The 14,109-nt window shown below is 48.0% G+C and overlaps 1 protein-coding gene across 1 annotated transcript in view; it reads right to left on the bottom strand.

The window, feature by feature from the left end:
- The window catches only part of LOC140693510 (uncharacterized), a 58,932-nt gene extending 45,582 nt beyond the window's left edge, over positions 1–13,350 (bottom strand). The window contains exons 1-4 of the mRNA XM_072957330.1: positions 13,050–13,350; positions 12,295–12,575; positions 11,691–11,769; positions 11,382–11,450 (exon numbers count right to left, since the gene is read on the bottom strand). Of these exons, the coding sequence (XP_072813431.1) occupies positions 11,382–11,450; positions 11,691–11,769; positions 12,295–12,575; positions 13,050–13,242 (622 nt within the window). The 5' untranslated portion in view covers positions 13,243–13,350. The remainder of the gene's footprint in view (positions 1–11,381; positions 11,451–11,690; positions 11,770–12,294; positions 12,576–13,049) is intronic.
- Between the last annotated feature and the right edge of the window lie 759 nt (positions 13,351–14,109).

The following is a 14,109-nucleotide window of genomic DNA, read 5'->3' as shown; positions in this document are numbered from 1 at the left end:
CAAATTTGATTACATCTCCCCCACTTCAAACCCATCAGAGGCTCCCTGGTAGAGTTCTAGCCCCACCCCCGACCCTGCTTGTCCATCCTCACCTCAGTACCAGGTCCCCAGTGACCTCAGGGGCCCCGTGACCTGCTGCTACTTCCCACTAGCCTCCAGGCTCATTTTAACTGTTTGTCAAGGAAGTCTTCCTTCCCTCCAACCTCCGCACTTTGGATTAGGTGCCCTGCTGTGTTAATAAAACATTTTAATCTAAGTCAACTTCTGACACTGCTAAGCTCTCAAGAAACAAGTACATTTTGCTTACTACTGTGGGTCCACCCCCTCTCCCCTAGACACTCAGAATTGCGTGTTTTGTGAATAAAAGAATGAAGGGGTGGGACTCAAAAGGACAGGCAGAGCTGCTCTCCTAAGGGTCACTTCCTGCTGACAACCTTCACTGCCTCTTCTGTGTCAGTTCTAGTAAAAACCAAGCTCCTCCAAAGCCCTCCACCCCTAGGCCCTCTCCAGTGTCCTTCAAAGCAGGGTCACCCACCACCCTGGACCACACAGGGCAGTCTCCCCGAGTCCCCACCCCACAAGCCTCCAGGCCTCTACCCGGGCTGCTCCTGCCACCTGAGTCACCCTCTTGATTCCTTCCCCTGGCTGACTCTTACTCTGTCCCCAGAACTGAATGTAGAGCCAATTTCTTCCAGGAAGTCCTCCCTGATGATGTCCTTTAGCTCTTGGCTGGCTCCATCTACAGCAGGACTGCTTGGCGACCAACTGGTATTTGTCCACCTGCTCCTATGAGACCATGACCTCTTGGAGGCCACGTGGGAAAAAGGAGTGAGGTGACAAGAGGGGTGGGAAGAGCAAACAGGAAAGTCGCAGCTCAAGTCCCAAATTCAAGGATTCTGTCTCAGATAAAAAGAATAAACTGTTTCATACGTGTGTCATTTGGCTATGATTTTTGTGGCTCATGGAAAACAAGAGCTTGGTGTTCAAGCCTGAAATCCAAGTTACATGCAAAGAAATGTATATATTCATATCCAAAGGAAACCAGAGCTGCTCAACAACACTTTGCAGTTAAAATCCAAAGGAACTTTGATAAAGGCAATCTCCCTCTCTCTCTTTATTTTTATTTATTTATTTTTTTTGGTATCATATAGTTTTAGAAGTATTTGTATAACTAAGTGATGGCTACAGCCTATGATTCTGCACTGGAGTGTTTGGGGCTAAGGAAGCCCAGATTACATGCACTGTGTAAATGCAATCACACCAACAAAATGACAGGCGCCCTAGTGGCTGAGCTGAAGTTCCAAAGCAGAGAACCTTATGTTGGAAGACAGCTCTCAGTAGAAAGTAAGAAATGCAATGTTCTGTACTCAATTTCATTAGCTTTATGAGCCATTAACAGATAGTATGTCTTGTCTAATGAAACCCCAAAATATATTGTCATCTTCGATTTTCTCCATCTGACTGTTTTATGCTAAATTTGGATATCAAACCCTCACTCCATACGGAAAGCTCAGGCCTTAGCTGCAGCACAGTTACATCCCGTGGAAGAAAGCCGATCAAGGGAGAACAGGAGAGTTTCCCTTCAGAAGCTGCTAAGTGTGGTTTTGCACCTGTATGTCATTTACAACCACGCCATCGTCAAAGGAGTAAGACCTTACATCTGTGGGGCAAAAAGCACTGCGGTGGTTCTGAACCATGAAAGAACACTGAGCTTTGTGCAACAGTCCTGAGGCACTTAAAGCGTACTTTCTCTGAAAGGCTCCGAAACTGACTCACTTCACCATTTCAGGTACAACCGGAATTAGTAGAGAGAACATGCCCTTGAAGTCTGACAAGGCCCTGCTGGAATCCTGCTACAGCATTTACTAGCTGCTAAATGAACCAATTCCTTAAACCTCTGAGGAGGCTTCCCAATCTTCAAAACGGGGCTGCCACCGCCCACTTGGGAGGCATGGATGTGAATGCAACACGCAAGTAGGGCGGCCGACTGGTACGTGACACGGGGCCTGGCTAGTTTCCCTCCGCTGCCCTTCTCCCCCTTTAAACTTGCACTGTTCCCCCTGGTAAGGGTGAAGCCCCAGGAACAGACTGCCCGATTCTTCTGTATATCCCCGGATACATACCTTACCCTTAGGAGGTCAGAAAAACAACTGCCTCCTCCCCAGTCACTATCAATATTCTTAAGAGTCTGGGTTTTTTTAACTCTATGTTTCAGGGAGACTATTCAAGAATTGTTCAACCACCGTTCTCCAGGTTGGCTCCTCTCCCAACGCCCATCCCTTCTTACCTCAAATCTTCTGTCTGATTGCCTTTTGTTCGTGGGAAAGAGAGTCCGCTAGGGTGCGGACTCCCTAGGCCTCCCTCCCTTCATCACAGGAGAGTGTGACTACATTCTCCCAACTCCCCACTCCGACTCCAGCTTCTGAGGAGTTTCCCCTTCTGGACCCTGAAGCCTCTGCATCGTCCCAAGACGCGCACACGTGGCCAAAACCCTCTCTTCAGATTTCTTCCTGGGTGGGCCTGCCCACCCCCCAGAACCTTAAGGATAAATGCCATTGCTCTGAAAATCACAAACGCCGCTGTCTGACACACCAAAGCTGCATGGTCCGGGCTTTCCTCCAAACCAGACACAGCCCTGCCCCCCCTCAGACACAGTCTGCACCTCTTGAGATGAGCTGATCCACTTGCATGGCTGTGAACACCAGCTAAGAATGACGAATCCCAATGTGTATCTCTAGTCCAGCTCCTTCACCTGAGCCCCAGGCTCATAGACACGAGTGCCTCTTGGAAGTCCTAACTTGGATGACAAATGGCATCTTAAAAATGCCATATATCAAAAAAAAAAGGCCTTATGTCCACCATTTACTCTAGACTTCGATTCCTGGCAGGTACCTCCCAGGCTCCCCATTTTAGTAACAGCCCCAGCACCCACCTAGGTGTTTGAGGTCACATTCAATTTCCACTGTTCCCTCCACCTGGCCCTGCCCTGGAATCAGTCTTGTTATTTCTATCGCTAAGCCAGTCTCAAGTCTGGTTCTGCAGGGAGCACGATGGAAACCCACAAGCTCACAGCAAGGTGCACTGAGTCACAGTCCTCCGAAGGGAGTTCCCTGGAGGGGGAGGCATCTCCTGCTGCCAGTCACCTCAGAAGGCACTGGATTCTCACAAAGAAGGACCAGAAGAAGAGACTCAAGGATCTCCCGTGATCTGAGGTTTGAAGGGCCCGAGGTCTGGGGGAGCTCCTAGTTAGCTGACACTCCTGTCAGTGAGCAGATGAGGATGGTAGGAACCCAGGCAAGTCTGTTCTCGCTCCGACCCCTTTTCTCTCGGGAGCCACGGGAAAGGCCAGTTTCCAGGGCACAGACCGGCCATCACAGATCCCAGCCTGCATTTGCCAACCCAGACAGCCTAGACTCCTACTTGCGACTCTTACTTCTGTTCTGTTCCCCCCCAGAATGTGATGGACTCTTTCAGAAAGTCTGGACTGTCTCAAGCGAGACCAAGTCAGTGAAGGATGAAGTGTCCACATTTGGACCAGAGCATGAAAGGAGAAACAAGGCCTCATGTCCAGCATGACGGTGGTGGCCAAGCCCTTTCCCTGGGTGAGATGAACCAGGGTCGGGGTGAGAATGCAAGGTCCCTTCACGGCTGACAGGGGTGTTGGAGACTCACTACCGCAAAATAACCACACGGCCGTCAGTGGTGGACATCAGCTGCAACAGACACAGAGTCAGCTATTTACTGCCAAAAAGGGGTAAAAGTAAAGGCCGGTGCAGGGAGGCCTGCACGGCTGCTGAGGCAAACCACAGACCCGGCTCTGAATGCCCACTGGCTGAAGCAGAGAGGAAGCTATGGTCCCATTTAGGGGTCCCTGTGTCCACCAGATCCAAGTGAACCAGCTCCTTAGGACAATGCAAAGTTTTCCCGATACTTAGAAAAACCAGCCTCATAAAGGGAACAAAAGAGTGGCATGGTTTTAGGCCCGCTCCTGCCCCTCTATGAATGCAAAGTAAAGTAAATGGCACTGGGAAGGTGAATGCAAAAAAAAAAACCAAAAAACAAAAAACCGGTGACTGCTTCCTCCAACAGCGTCCCGTGCAGCTGCTCACCCCCGAGCCGGCCACTTCCTCACCAGTGACCGCCGGCCAGGAAGCGCCGTCACGCACGTCACACAGCGACAGCCAGGAACCGTGTGCCGAGCACGTTTGTGTAAAAGCCAGAATCAAGCAAGGTGCTGCAGATTTTGACTTTCCAAGTTTAAATACTCCATGAAAAAAATCCCTCAGCAGCCGCCTAAATCAATTCGCATCTCACTTCTTCAAAACAAATAAACAAAATTAGTAAGAGAGCATTTGTTACCAAATATAAGGACGAACTAATAGGTTCCTCAAAGCAAGGACTTTAACATATATCAAACTCCAGTGGGTGATGTGCTAACATAGCAAAAATTCCAAAAAAGTAGAAAATAAGATGACTAGGATAATATACGAATCATGGCAACTGTTAAGTTTTTGCTTTTTATAGCGATGGAGACGGCACAGAGGGCGATCTGGCTATTCCAATGCAGGGTGTGCACAGCCCACATTTTCAGACCGAACAACATGCTCACGGGGTGGTATAAGGGATAAAGGAAAATAGAAAAAGGAATAGAGGAACAGCTAAAATTAGAAACACACGAGAACAAAAATGACTTTGACAGCATTTACAAGAAATTACGTGAGTGTGATGAGGACAGGGACGCGGGGACGGTGAGACCCACCCTCACCTCCTGATCCAGGGAAGGCAGGGGCCTGAGGGGAGCGATGCTGCCGGGGGACCCCAACGTGGTCAGCGCCCCAAACCAAAACTTCACCTAGATGCGTGTAGACAGCTTTTGAGCTACAAAATGTGGTCGCATTTCAAGCTGGACAACTTTACTCACTCCCACCAAGAGGAACAGGGGAGAATTAGGTTCTGCTCCTGAACCAAAGCATTGTTTAAAAAATTAATGACTGTGTAATAGTAAAAGCAACAATGGAGTAAAAGTCACTGGAGGAGAACGTGCTTGACCCGAGCTCACTGGCCACGTTATCTCACTGACGTTCAGATGCTGGCTGAGCCCTTATGGTACCAGAACAGACAGACCCACCAGGAGGGAGGTTTAATGTGCTGCTGTATTTTGATGCCGGCAGCCATGCCTGGTACACGAGGTTCTGGGTAAATAATGGTGACAGTGTCAACCACTATGGGCTAAGCACACATCTAGCTACTCCGCCAAATCCCAAGGGCAGACTTCAAAAGGCAAAAACAAGCTGGCATTCTCTGTTGGCTCTGCAGAATCAGAGCCAAGCAGTTGCTGAGCAAAAATGTCACCAGTGCCTCCTATGACAAAATAGGAGGCACTGGCGTGGGGCTGGGGCAGGGCTCCAGGCTTCCACTGATCACCCACCAGTCTGTCCAGGGGGTGAAGGAGGTCCCTGCTTTCATTGCACCGATGCACCTACCTTGAATGACGCCTTAGGACTCAACAGGAGGTGACAGGTGAGGTGAACGGAGCCAGCCTTGGTGTAGCACGGTTCTGGCAGCTATGCCCTCAGCAGTGCCCAGTTTCCTAAACCTGACACCTCATCTCCAAGGAGCAGAAGTGTAGTGTGGGCATGTAGATCACAGGGCCCTGTGAGGACAAGTACAGATCATGGCCACGACATGCCTCTCCCCTTCCTTAAGCCATAGAGGAATGTCCGGGGAGGAAGTGAAAATTATTCCAGAGCCTGCCAGGCACCACACGCAGGTGGGACACGGATCCCCTGTGTCTGTCATTCACAGGACTGGTGTGGATTTTCTTTTTATCAATTCTCTGGCATCTTCTCCTCCATCTTACCAACAACAAGAAAGTAGAATCTGACCTTAGAATCACAGAGAATCACAGAGCCCCTCCTGCACAGCGGGCCCGGCAGCACGTGCCATGTCCTCCGACCGTCACCTGTGGGACCGCCATGAGCGCTCTCCAGACTCAAGGCCCGAGGCCGTAGGCCGGGGGGACACAGCTCACCTCACTCTCCCCAGTAAAGGGGGACCACCTCTCGGCAAAGACGTCTCACCCTCTTCTGCCCGTGGGACAGCTTGAAAGATATACAGGGAAACATAGTAGAGGGTGAGGGGTTAGGCAGCCCAGAAGAGATCATCTGCACTTCCAAGGCAGAGTGGGGTCTTTGACCTAATCACAGGGACAAAGTGAGGACGAATTTTTCCCTGCTGTGTCCCATACACCGTGACATGCCTTTCCCTGCGTAAGGAGCTAATTCGGAAGCCCCTGGCAGTGTTTCTGATGCCCTAACTTGGCATGGTGGCTGTCAGGCAGGGGAGAGGGCCTGAGCCGTGCTGGTGCTGGGCCTGGGAGGCAGGAGACATCGACTCCACCCTGAGCTCAACCAGCACCTCGTTCTGCGTCTCGGGATTCAGAGTCTCATTTATAAGCAAAGGGATGAAACTGTCCCAGGACAGGCTGTCCAACAGGAATGAAATGAGAGTCATGTAAATAATGTTTCTCAGTTGCCACGTTTAAAATGTAACAACAAAAAAAAAAACCAAGTAACTGATTTTAAGAACAGACCTTACTTATTCTACTGTATGTAAAATACTATCATTTTGACGTGTAATCAATATAGAAAGTAACAAGATAGTTTATATTCTTTTTACTAGACAAGTTTCAGCGTCTGATGTGCATTTGACCTACAGCACATCTCAGCTCAGACCGGCCTCCTCCCCAGCACTACTAACAACAGTAGCTGTGGCTACTCTATTGGACAGCAACTCCAGGGGTCCCCCCAAGTGTCCTGGCTGAAAGAGGGGAGTAAGTGTCCACACTAACCCTAAAAGGATCTCTCTGAAACAAAGGCGGATTTAGTTTTAAACGTCTGAAAACCGGCGGGCTACACCTCCTTCCCGCCTTGGCTACAAGAAAGCCCTCCTCCTTGATGATCCCATTCTGGATGCAGGGAAGCAATCTGTCACACAGCCAGGGTGGCCCGGCCTTCAGGTTGACTTGCCTGCTGTCTGTGTCCAGTCCCACGAAGTCCTCCTTCTCAAATAGGATGTAGAGGAGGGGGGTCTTCTCCCCAGAATTTTCGGGGTCCCCATCCAGCCACTTGGACTTGGGCAAGATGAAGAGTGACTCAGTGAAGTCGTCGATCCTCTTCTCCACCACCCTGCAGTCCTCGTAGATTGAAGGCCACGTCGGTGTGCGGCTGCTCGGCCACCTCCCCATACAGCATAAAGACAAAGAGCTGAGAGTCGTAGAGCGTGGTGCCATACAGCTCCTCTGTGCGTGGAGCTTCTAGAAGGTCTTGGCCAAGAGGCAGTCAGTAATGGTGACAAGGCCCATGACATTGCGGTGGGTCTGGAAGTCACTCCATCCATTCTCGGGCGCATAGAGATACCTATAGTAGATACAGAGTGCCCACTGGGAGCCGCACGGTCTGATCTGGCTCACCAAGGAGATTCCATTATAGATGCAAAAGAAATTCTCTAAGATGATCCCCACGGGTTGGACCACAATCGGGAGAGTCTGGTGGTCCTCAGCGCACTGCATGTAGTCAGGGGCGTTCATGTTGCAGGCGCTGCCGAGAAGGGAGGGTAAATCGATGTACATACTGTGCTGTGGGCTGCGGGCCTCACTGGGATGCGGCGACCTGGTGTGCACCAGCCAGAAGGCAAGGGAAGTCTAAGCAAATCGGGGATAAGTTTGTCCTCAGCGTCTGCACATGGCTACTGAAGCTCAGATCACATTACCCAGCTTTTGGTCTAGGCTTCCATCCCCTGCAGAAAAGGATCATTTCTTGTTTTCTGTTTCCAAGCACCTAGGCAGGCCCTGATGCAAAGTCGGTGCTCAAAACTGCTGAATAAATGAATGAATAAAGGAACTGCTTCCCCACCCCTCAGCAGGATATAATGCAAAGAACCATAGTAGGATCAAAATATCTGGATTTCAACGCCAATTTATTTGAACTCCTAAGGTGCAGAATAATGGGTAAGAAAACTTGCTTTGGGGAGGAGGGTACAGTTCAGTGGTAGAGCACGTGCTTAGCATGTTCAAGGACCTAGGCTCAATCCTCAGTACCTCATTTTAGAAAAATGAAACAAATAAATAAACTTAATTAACCCCCTCAAAAAATATTTTCTCCATTCAAAATTCAAAAAAAATCACCTTGCAATTGACACAACATTGTAAACTTGACTATACTTCAATTAAAAAAAAACTTCTTGCCTTACAAGAATATATCTGGATTATGGAAGTTTGCAAATGTAAAATGCCTAGGGTACCATTTGCATAAGAAGAAGGAACTGTACAAATGTACTATCCCTCATTTATGAGCTATTTTTCCTTTGGGGAGATTATAACCTCTCAGAGATATTTTTCTCATATTAAAAAAAAAAAAAAAAGAAAACATTACCTGATTCTCCATACTGCTGAAGAATCAGATAACCCTATGAAAGCATCTGACCCACAGAGTTTATTCAATAAATGTTTGTTGAATTAATGAATAAACAAGCAAAGTGAATGCTGCTCCCTGCCACAGACCATCATAATGGTACTGCTTGGAAATGCCAAGCCCACGTTCCACCCAAATCTTCACTAACCACGTGGGTGACCTGGGCAGACCTGTGTGCTTCTCTCAACACCAGTTTATTCATAAATAGAAATGAGGGCAATAACACAAACCTAAAAGGGTTAGTGAGTCACGAATGAATAGTACCCCAACTTTGCAAGATGGAACTATTAAAGAAAATTGGGCAAAGAGTCCATAGGCCCTCTCCATATTATCTCTTACAACTACATGGGAATCTACATTACATCTAAAAATAAAAAGTCTATTATTTTAAAGAGGCTATTGAGTTTAAATCAGCTCACCATCTCAAATAAGGAACACACAGTACAAATAAGAGAATGCGCAGCCCATGAGATGCACTCAGTAAATATTCCCACTGAACCCACTGGTCCCTCCAAATTCAGAGCATGAGGATGTGTCCTCGTGGCCAGAGGCCACTGCACCTGAAGCTAAAAAAGCTAATGGTCCCCACTTTCAAAAGCCCCTGCCACCAACCTAGGTCTAATTTTGTATTTGTAATTTTTTTTCTTTTTATAAAATAGAAATCCCCAATTGCATAGCCTTCAGGTCACCAAAACCTGACCACAGAGATCATGATGGCAACCCTCCTTGGTGAAACAATAAAATGAAAAGCCATTTCCACAAGACCTGTGTGTAAATCTACTAGGGAACTTCATCCTGGACTGAGAGGAAGAGGACTGGGGAGGAGGGGGCAATCTGAGGCACACAGACCCATGGGCCACCTGTCCCACGATGGACATTACACTCAACCCTCACCCTCCAGGAACTTCAAAATACACACAGACAGAGTGATGTGGACAATATATATGTATTTTTAAAGAAATTCCGACTCTCTAGCAGGTCTTGTATCTACCGAGACACAAATGGCTTATGTGTATAATGTTTCACAAAAGCCTTAAAACATTACCACCCCAACTTGACACATTAAGAAACTAGGGATAGAGGTTTATCACATTGTGCAAGATTAGAGAGATGCCACATCAGACACTGTATTTAAACCCAAGCCTTTGCTCCAGTGCTCACACAAGAAAGTGTGACATACTGCCCCTTTCCTGCCCTCTCCCTGCAATAAATCTCTGAAGAGTCTTTTCTGTGCCACGTGGAATCACAATCACATCAATTTACCACAAAGAGCTATGTGACTCCTTGGAGGACGTGTCAAAATCTAAAGGGTTGTGATGGGAGGAGAGATTTGAATTTTCTGTTTCTCAAAGGAAACATGGCTTTAAAAGAAACTGAAAAGCACTTATCTAGTCTAAGCCCTCATTGTGTAGAGAAGGAAATGGAGGCTCAGAAGAGATGAGGAAAGGGACTTATTAACAAATATTGCCTCAGTGCAGCACCAAGCCAGCCCTGGGCCCTTCTGGGGGAGTACCTGGAAGGCCCAGGAAAATGATTGTTAGAAAAAGGAAAGAGAAGAAGCATACAAGGCCCTGTCTCTACACCACCATACCATGAAGTTCCACCAAATTATCCAGTATTGGGTGCAGCCAAAATTTAGGTGGGCTAAAGAGGTTATAGAAACCTGGAAGACTCAACCATAGTGGAAATTCCAACATTTACTGTTTTTTTCCAAGTTCAAGCATCAGTTCAGTGGGCGCTCCATACGAGGGACTACACGAGGCCTGGAGTTCTCCCAAATACAGATCTCTATTATCACGTGTGCAAACCACACACAGGCCCACCAGAAGAAAAACGCCCACACATAAGATGGAACTACTGAAACAGAAAAGAGCCAACCAGCATATATTGCTAGCAAAAACGGTGCTGCTAGAAATAGACTCATGGACATAGAAAGCAAACTGTTGTTAGCAGGCAGGAAAGGGAGGATTAACAGATACACATTAATAAATATAAAATAAATGACAAGGACCTACTATATAGCACAGGGTACTATTTTCAATTTCTTGTAATGAGTTGTACTAGAAACAATCTGAAAAACATTTATATACATATGCATAAGCTTATAACTGAATCTCTGCTGTACATCTGAAGCTAACATGGTAAATTTACAACACTTCAATAAAAAATAATTTTATATAATAAGTAAAAATAAAAGCAACGCCATGAAAAAAAAAAGTAAAAGAACACGGTAATCCCCTTAGCTGTAGGTGGTGGAGAACTCTGCAAGCACCAAGTCCACTCGAATACTCCAGCACTGGCGGTCACTCATTCTAACCATCAGAGAATCACTTGGCTTCTACGAGGTTACTTTTCTCTTCAGTGAAAGGCTACAGTTCCATCTAATGATGTATTGAATCTCATCATTCACAAACCCAAGAATTAATGAGGATTTCCCATAGGCCTGGCTCTGGACAGATGAAAAGATAGGGTCCCAGATATATTCATGTGTAGAAGAAGTTTATGCCATAAAGACATTAATTCTTCCTGCTTTGATAGACAGATTCATTGCAATTCTGATTAGAATTCCTCCCAGATATTTCATGGAATGTAACAAGTTAATTTATGGTCAGGAACAGCCAAGAAACTTCTTTAGAACCACCACTGGGAAGGGGTGGATAGGTCATGTATTTCAACTGGTCTTTCTGATGTGATGAAAACGTTCTGGAATAATAATGGTTGCACAAATGTGAATATGCTAAAAGCTGCTGAATTGTAACATTCAAGTGGGTGGACTTCATGGTGTGTGAACAATATCACAATAAAGCTGTTATATGAAAAAATCCTTCTTGCCAATTATTTTTCCCTCTATACTACTAGTCTGACCCACAATTTAAGTAAAACAAACAAACAAAAAAAACCAAAACAAACCAGATTTTGCCAGGAGCTCTTTAGGAGTGCAATGTCCCTGGGTCTCCAACGCCTCAGGTTGTGCTGTTCCTGTTAACACACAGTAGCTGGGCTGGACTAGTTACGGACTATAAGTATCTTTTTAAGATCGACGGTCTCACGTTTCACCCTGGGAGAGTGAATGATGGAGGATGAGACAGCCTCATGCCTTCAGCTCATTTTTAACTGAACCAAGCCCTGCTTTCACCACTGTAATCCCTCTCAGTATAAAAACATGTGACATCAACAAGCACCGCCATCATAACACCTGAAAGTGTTCAAGGTACTTACCTGGGGCAGAAATCCTGATCAAGGAGACAGAAGCTCCCTCAGCACTGCCGCTCCCTTTTCCCGACTCCACCAGGAGAAGCTGGGAGTTACAGCCGCGGGCTCTCAGCCTGGGGAGCAGCGCCCACGCCGCTAATCTGGACCTCAGGGATCGGGAAAGGGAGAGGAAGGCAGCCCCGGGGTCGCGGGGCAGGGAGAGCGGGGTGGGGGACGCGGGCTGCAGCCCCGCTCGGAGGCCAGCCCCAGCCCCAGCCCAAGCCGCCCGCCCCGTCCGGGTGTGCAGACCCCGCCCGCCCGGGACACAGCCCGCCCAGTGGTGGGGACGGGTCGGCGGCCTAGGAGAGGAAGCCCGGGAGGGGAGGACTCGCGGGCGGGAGAGGGGAAGCGGACGCCAGCCGCGGACTGAGGGGAGCCCGGCTGGGCCAAGAGGCGCAGGGACACACCTGGCCCTGGACAGCTGTGGCCGGGGCGCCGGGGCAGGTGGCGCGGGCAGAGGGGTCTGGCCCGAGCAATCCAGCTGAACACACGCTGACTGGCGCCCTGGGGGGCTGTGACACGCCGACCGCCCTCCCGCAGCCGCCTCACCCCTTTCCCGATATCCCCTCACCTTGCACTTCCACAGCCAGAGGCCCCGGCCCCAGGCAGTAGCCAAAGGCCTACAGGGCGACAGAGCTGAGAAGCCATTGGGGCCGATCCCCGGCTCGGAGCTGGAGCTTCCAACCCGCGGTCCAGCTGGCAGCAACTGCGCATGCGCAGGAGGGCCAGCGATCCGCTCTGGGTCCTGAGAGAGAAGGGGAACCGAGGGAGGGAGAATAGGGGAGGAGGAGGGGAGGCGGGGAAAAGTGGAGGGAGACACATGGACAGGAGGAGCAGAGGGAAGGCAGTTATCTGGAATTGGGAGGGGAGTAACAGAGATGGGGAGAAAGCGTTTTACCTCTTGTGGCACCCCGAAGGAGGCAGCAGTCCTGCCTATACACCCTTCTCTTACCCGTCATTGCCCACAGCTCATATTTTACGTCCCTGGCCCAGCCCTCCAGCTAAGGTCTCTGCAGAAACCCTACGGGTATCATACCCGTTGCCCCCACAAGGAGCTAGGTTTACTGTTGCTCAGGGAACCAAGCACCCGCAGGTGTTGTTTCTCAGAACTACCTTGGGAAGAGTACATATTCCCCTTTTACACGCTGGGAAACAGGCAGGCACGATCTCTGCCTTAGCTCCACTGTCCCAAATGTTGGGCTGGCAGGGAGCGGGAGGTAAAATGTCAGAGCCCCAGAAGGAGCAGACTGCCTGAGTGTTGGTGTAGAGTCCCCATCCCTCCTGGGTAAACCACACCCCAACCTCGGGGAATAATCAAGGGCTCACCGTAGGCCCCTGTGTGTGGGAGAGCTGCCCTCAGTCCCAGTGTCCAACTTGCTAGGTAGGTAGAAGTGTTATTGAGTCCAAATTCATTCTCCTCAGTGCAGGACAGGCCAGTAAGTTGGGAGACCAAGTGTTGGGGCATGGAATAGCAAGTTTCTGTAGACCTAGATGGCAAACTAATGTCCTGGAAAACCATCTCCCCAAGTCAGAATTCAGGCTGCTTTCCTATGTGCTTGGTTTTTGCAAACTTCTTGGTGTAGGAATTCCTTCTTGTTAGAATCCTTTGTTCTTGCAGCTATCTCCCTGGGTCAGATCCCTGTAAACCTCCAACAAAACAAACGTTATTTTCTATTCGCCAACGTGTTATCTTTATATGATTGGAAAAGTGTTAAATACCCTTAAAGGTCAGAGCCTTCAGAATAGGCTCTCCTGTATATTTTAGGCTCTAGGCAACATTGTTTTACAAGCAAGAAGAAGCCTAGGAGACAGAGCACAGGGTTAAAGTCAAAGGAACAGATCTAATATGGAGTCAGATTTTTTCTTTTCTATTACTGTGGCAGAAGCCACTTGAGGATTTAAATCCCTTAAAGTTAAAAATAAGTAAAACTTTAAAGGAATTTACATACATTGGTGGGAACTTGCATAGCATATCTGGAAAAGCACATAAAGGATTGTAAACATTGGCATCTCCAGGGAGGCATGTAAGAACAGAGGATGAGGGAAAACTTCTTTCACTTGAGTATTTTTTGCTCTGTTTGAATTTTTTTAACCATATGCATATATTTCTTTTTCAGTTAAAATAAATGTGTAATGGAGCAAAGGAGTAACTAGCTCAGCAAATACAGCAGCCATAGACTCACTGAGTCATCATTTTCGATTTAAGCCAGGAAGCATTGATTGTCTCTCTCCTATGTGCCCAGTGCTGTTTTAAAACTCTTTTATATATTTTTTTAATAAAATAATAACATGCTATCCCTCACCCCTGCTCAGGGCTGGTGGGAAACCAACTGAGTTTTTATTGAGTTGTTTTCCAAGGAGTAGAGATGAGTTATAAACAGAACAC

Source organism: Vicugna pacos, unplaced genomic scaffold, assembly GCF_048564905.1.
Source record: "Vicugna pacos unplaced genomic scaffold, VicPac4 scaffold_19, whole genome shotgun sequence".
Taxonomy (NCBI): Eukaryota; Metazoa; Chordata; class Mammalia; order Artiodactyla; family Camelidae; genus Vicugna; species Vicugna pacos.
This window is presented reverse-complemented; position numbering and strand designations above follow the sequence as displayed.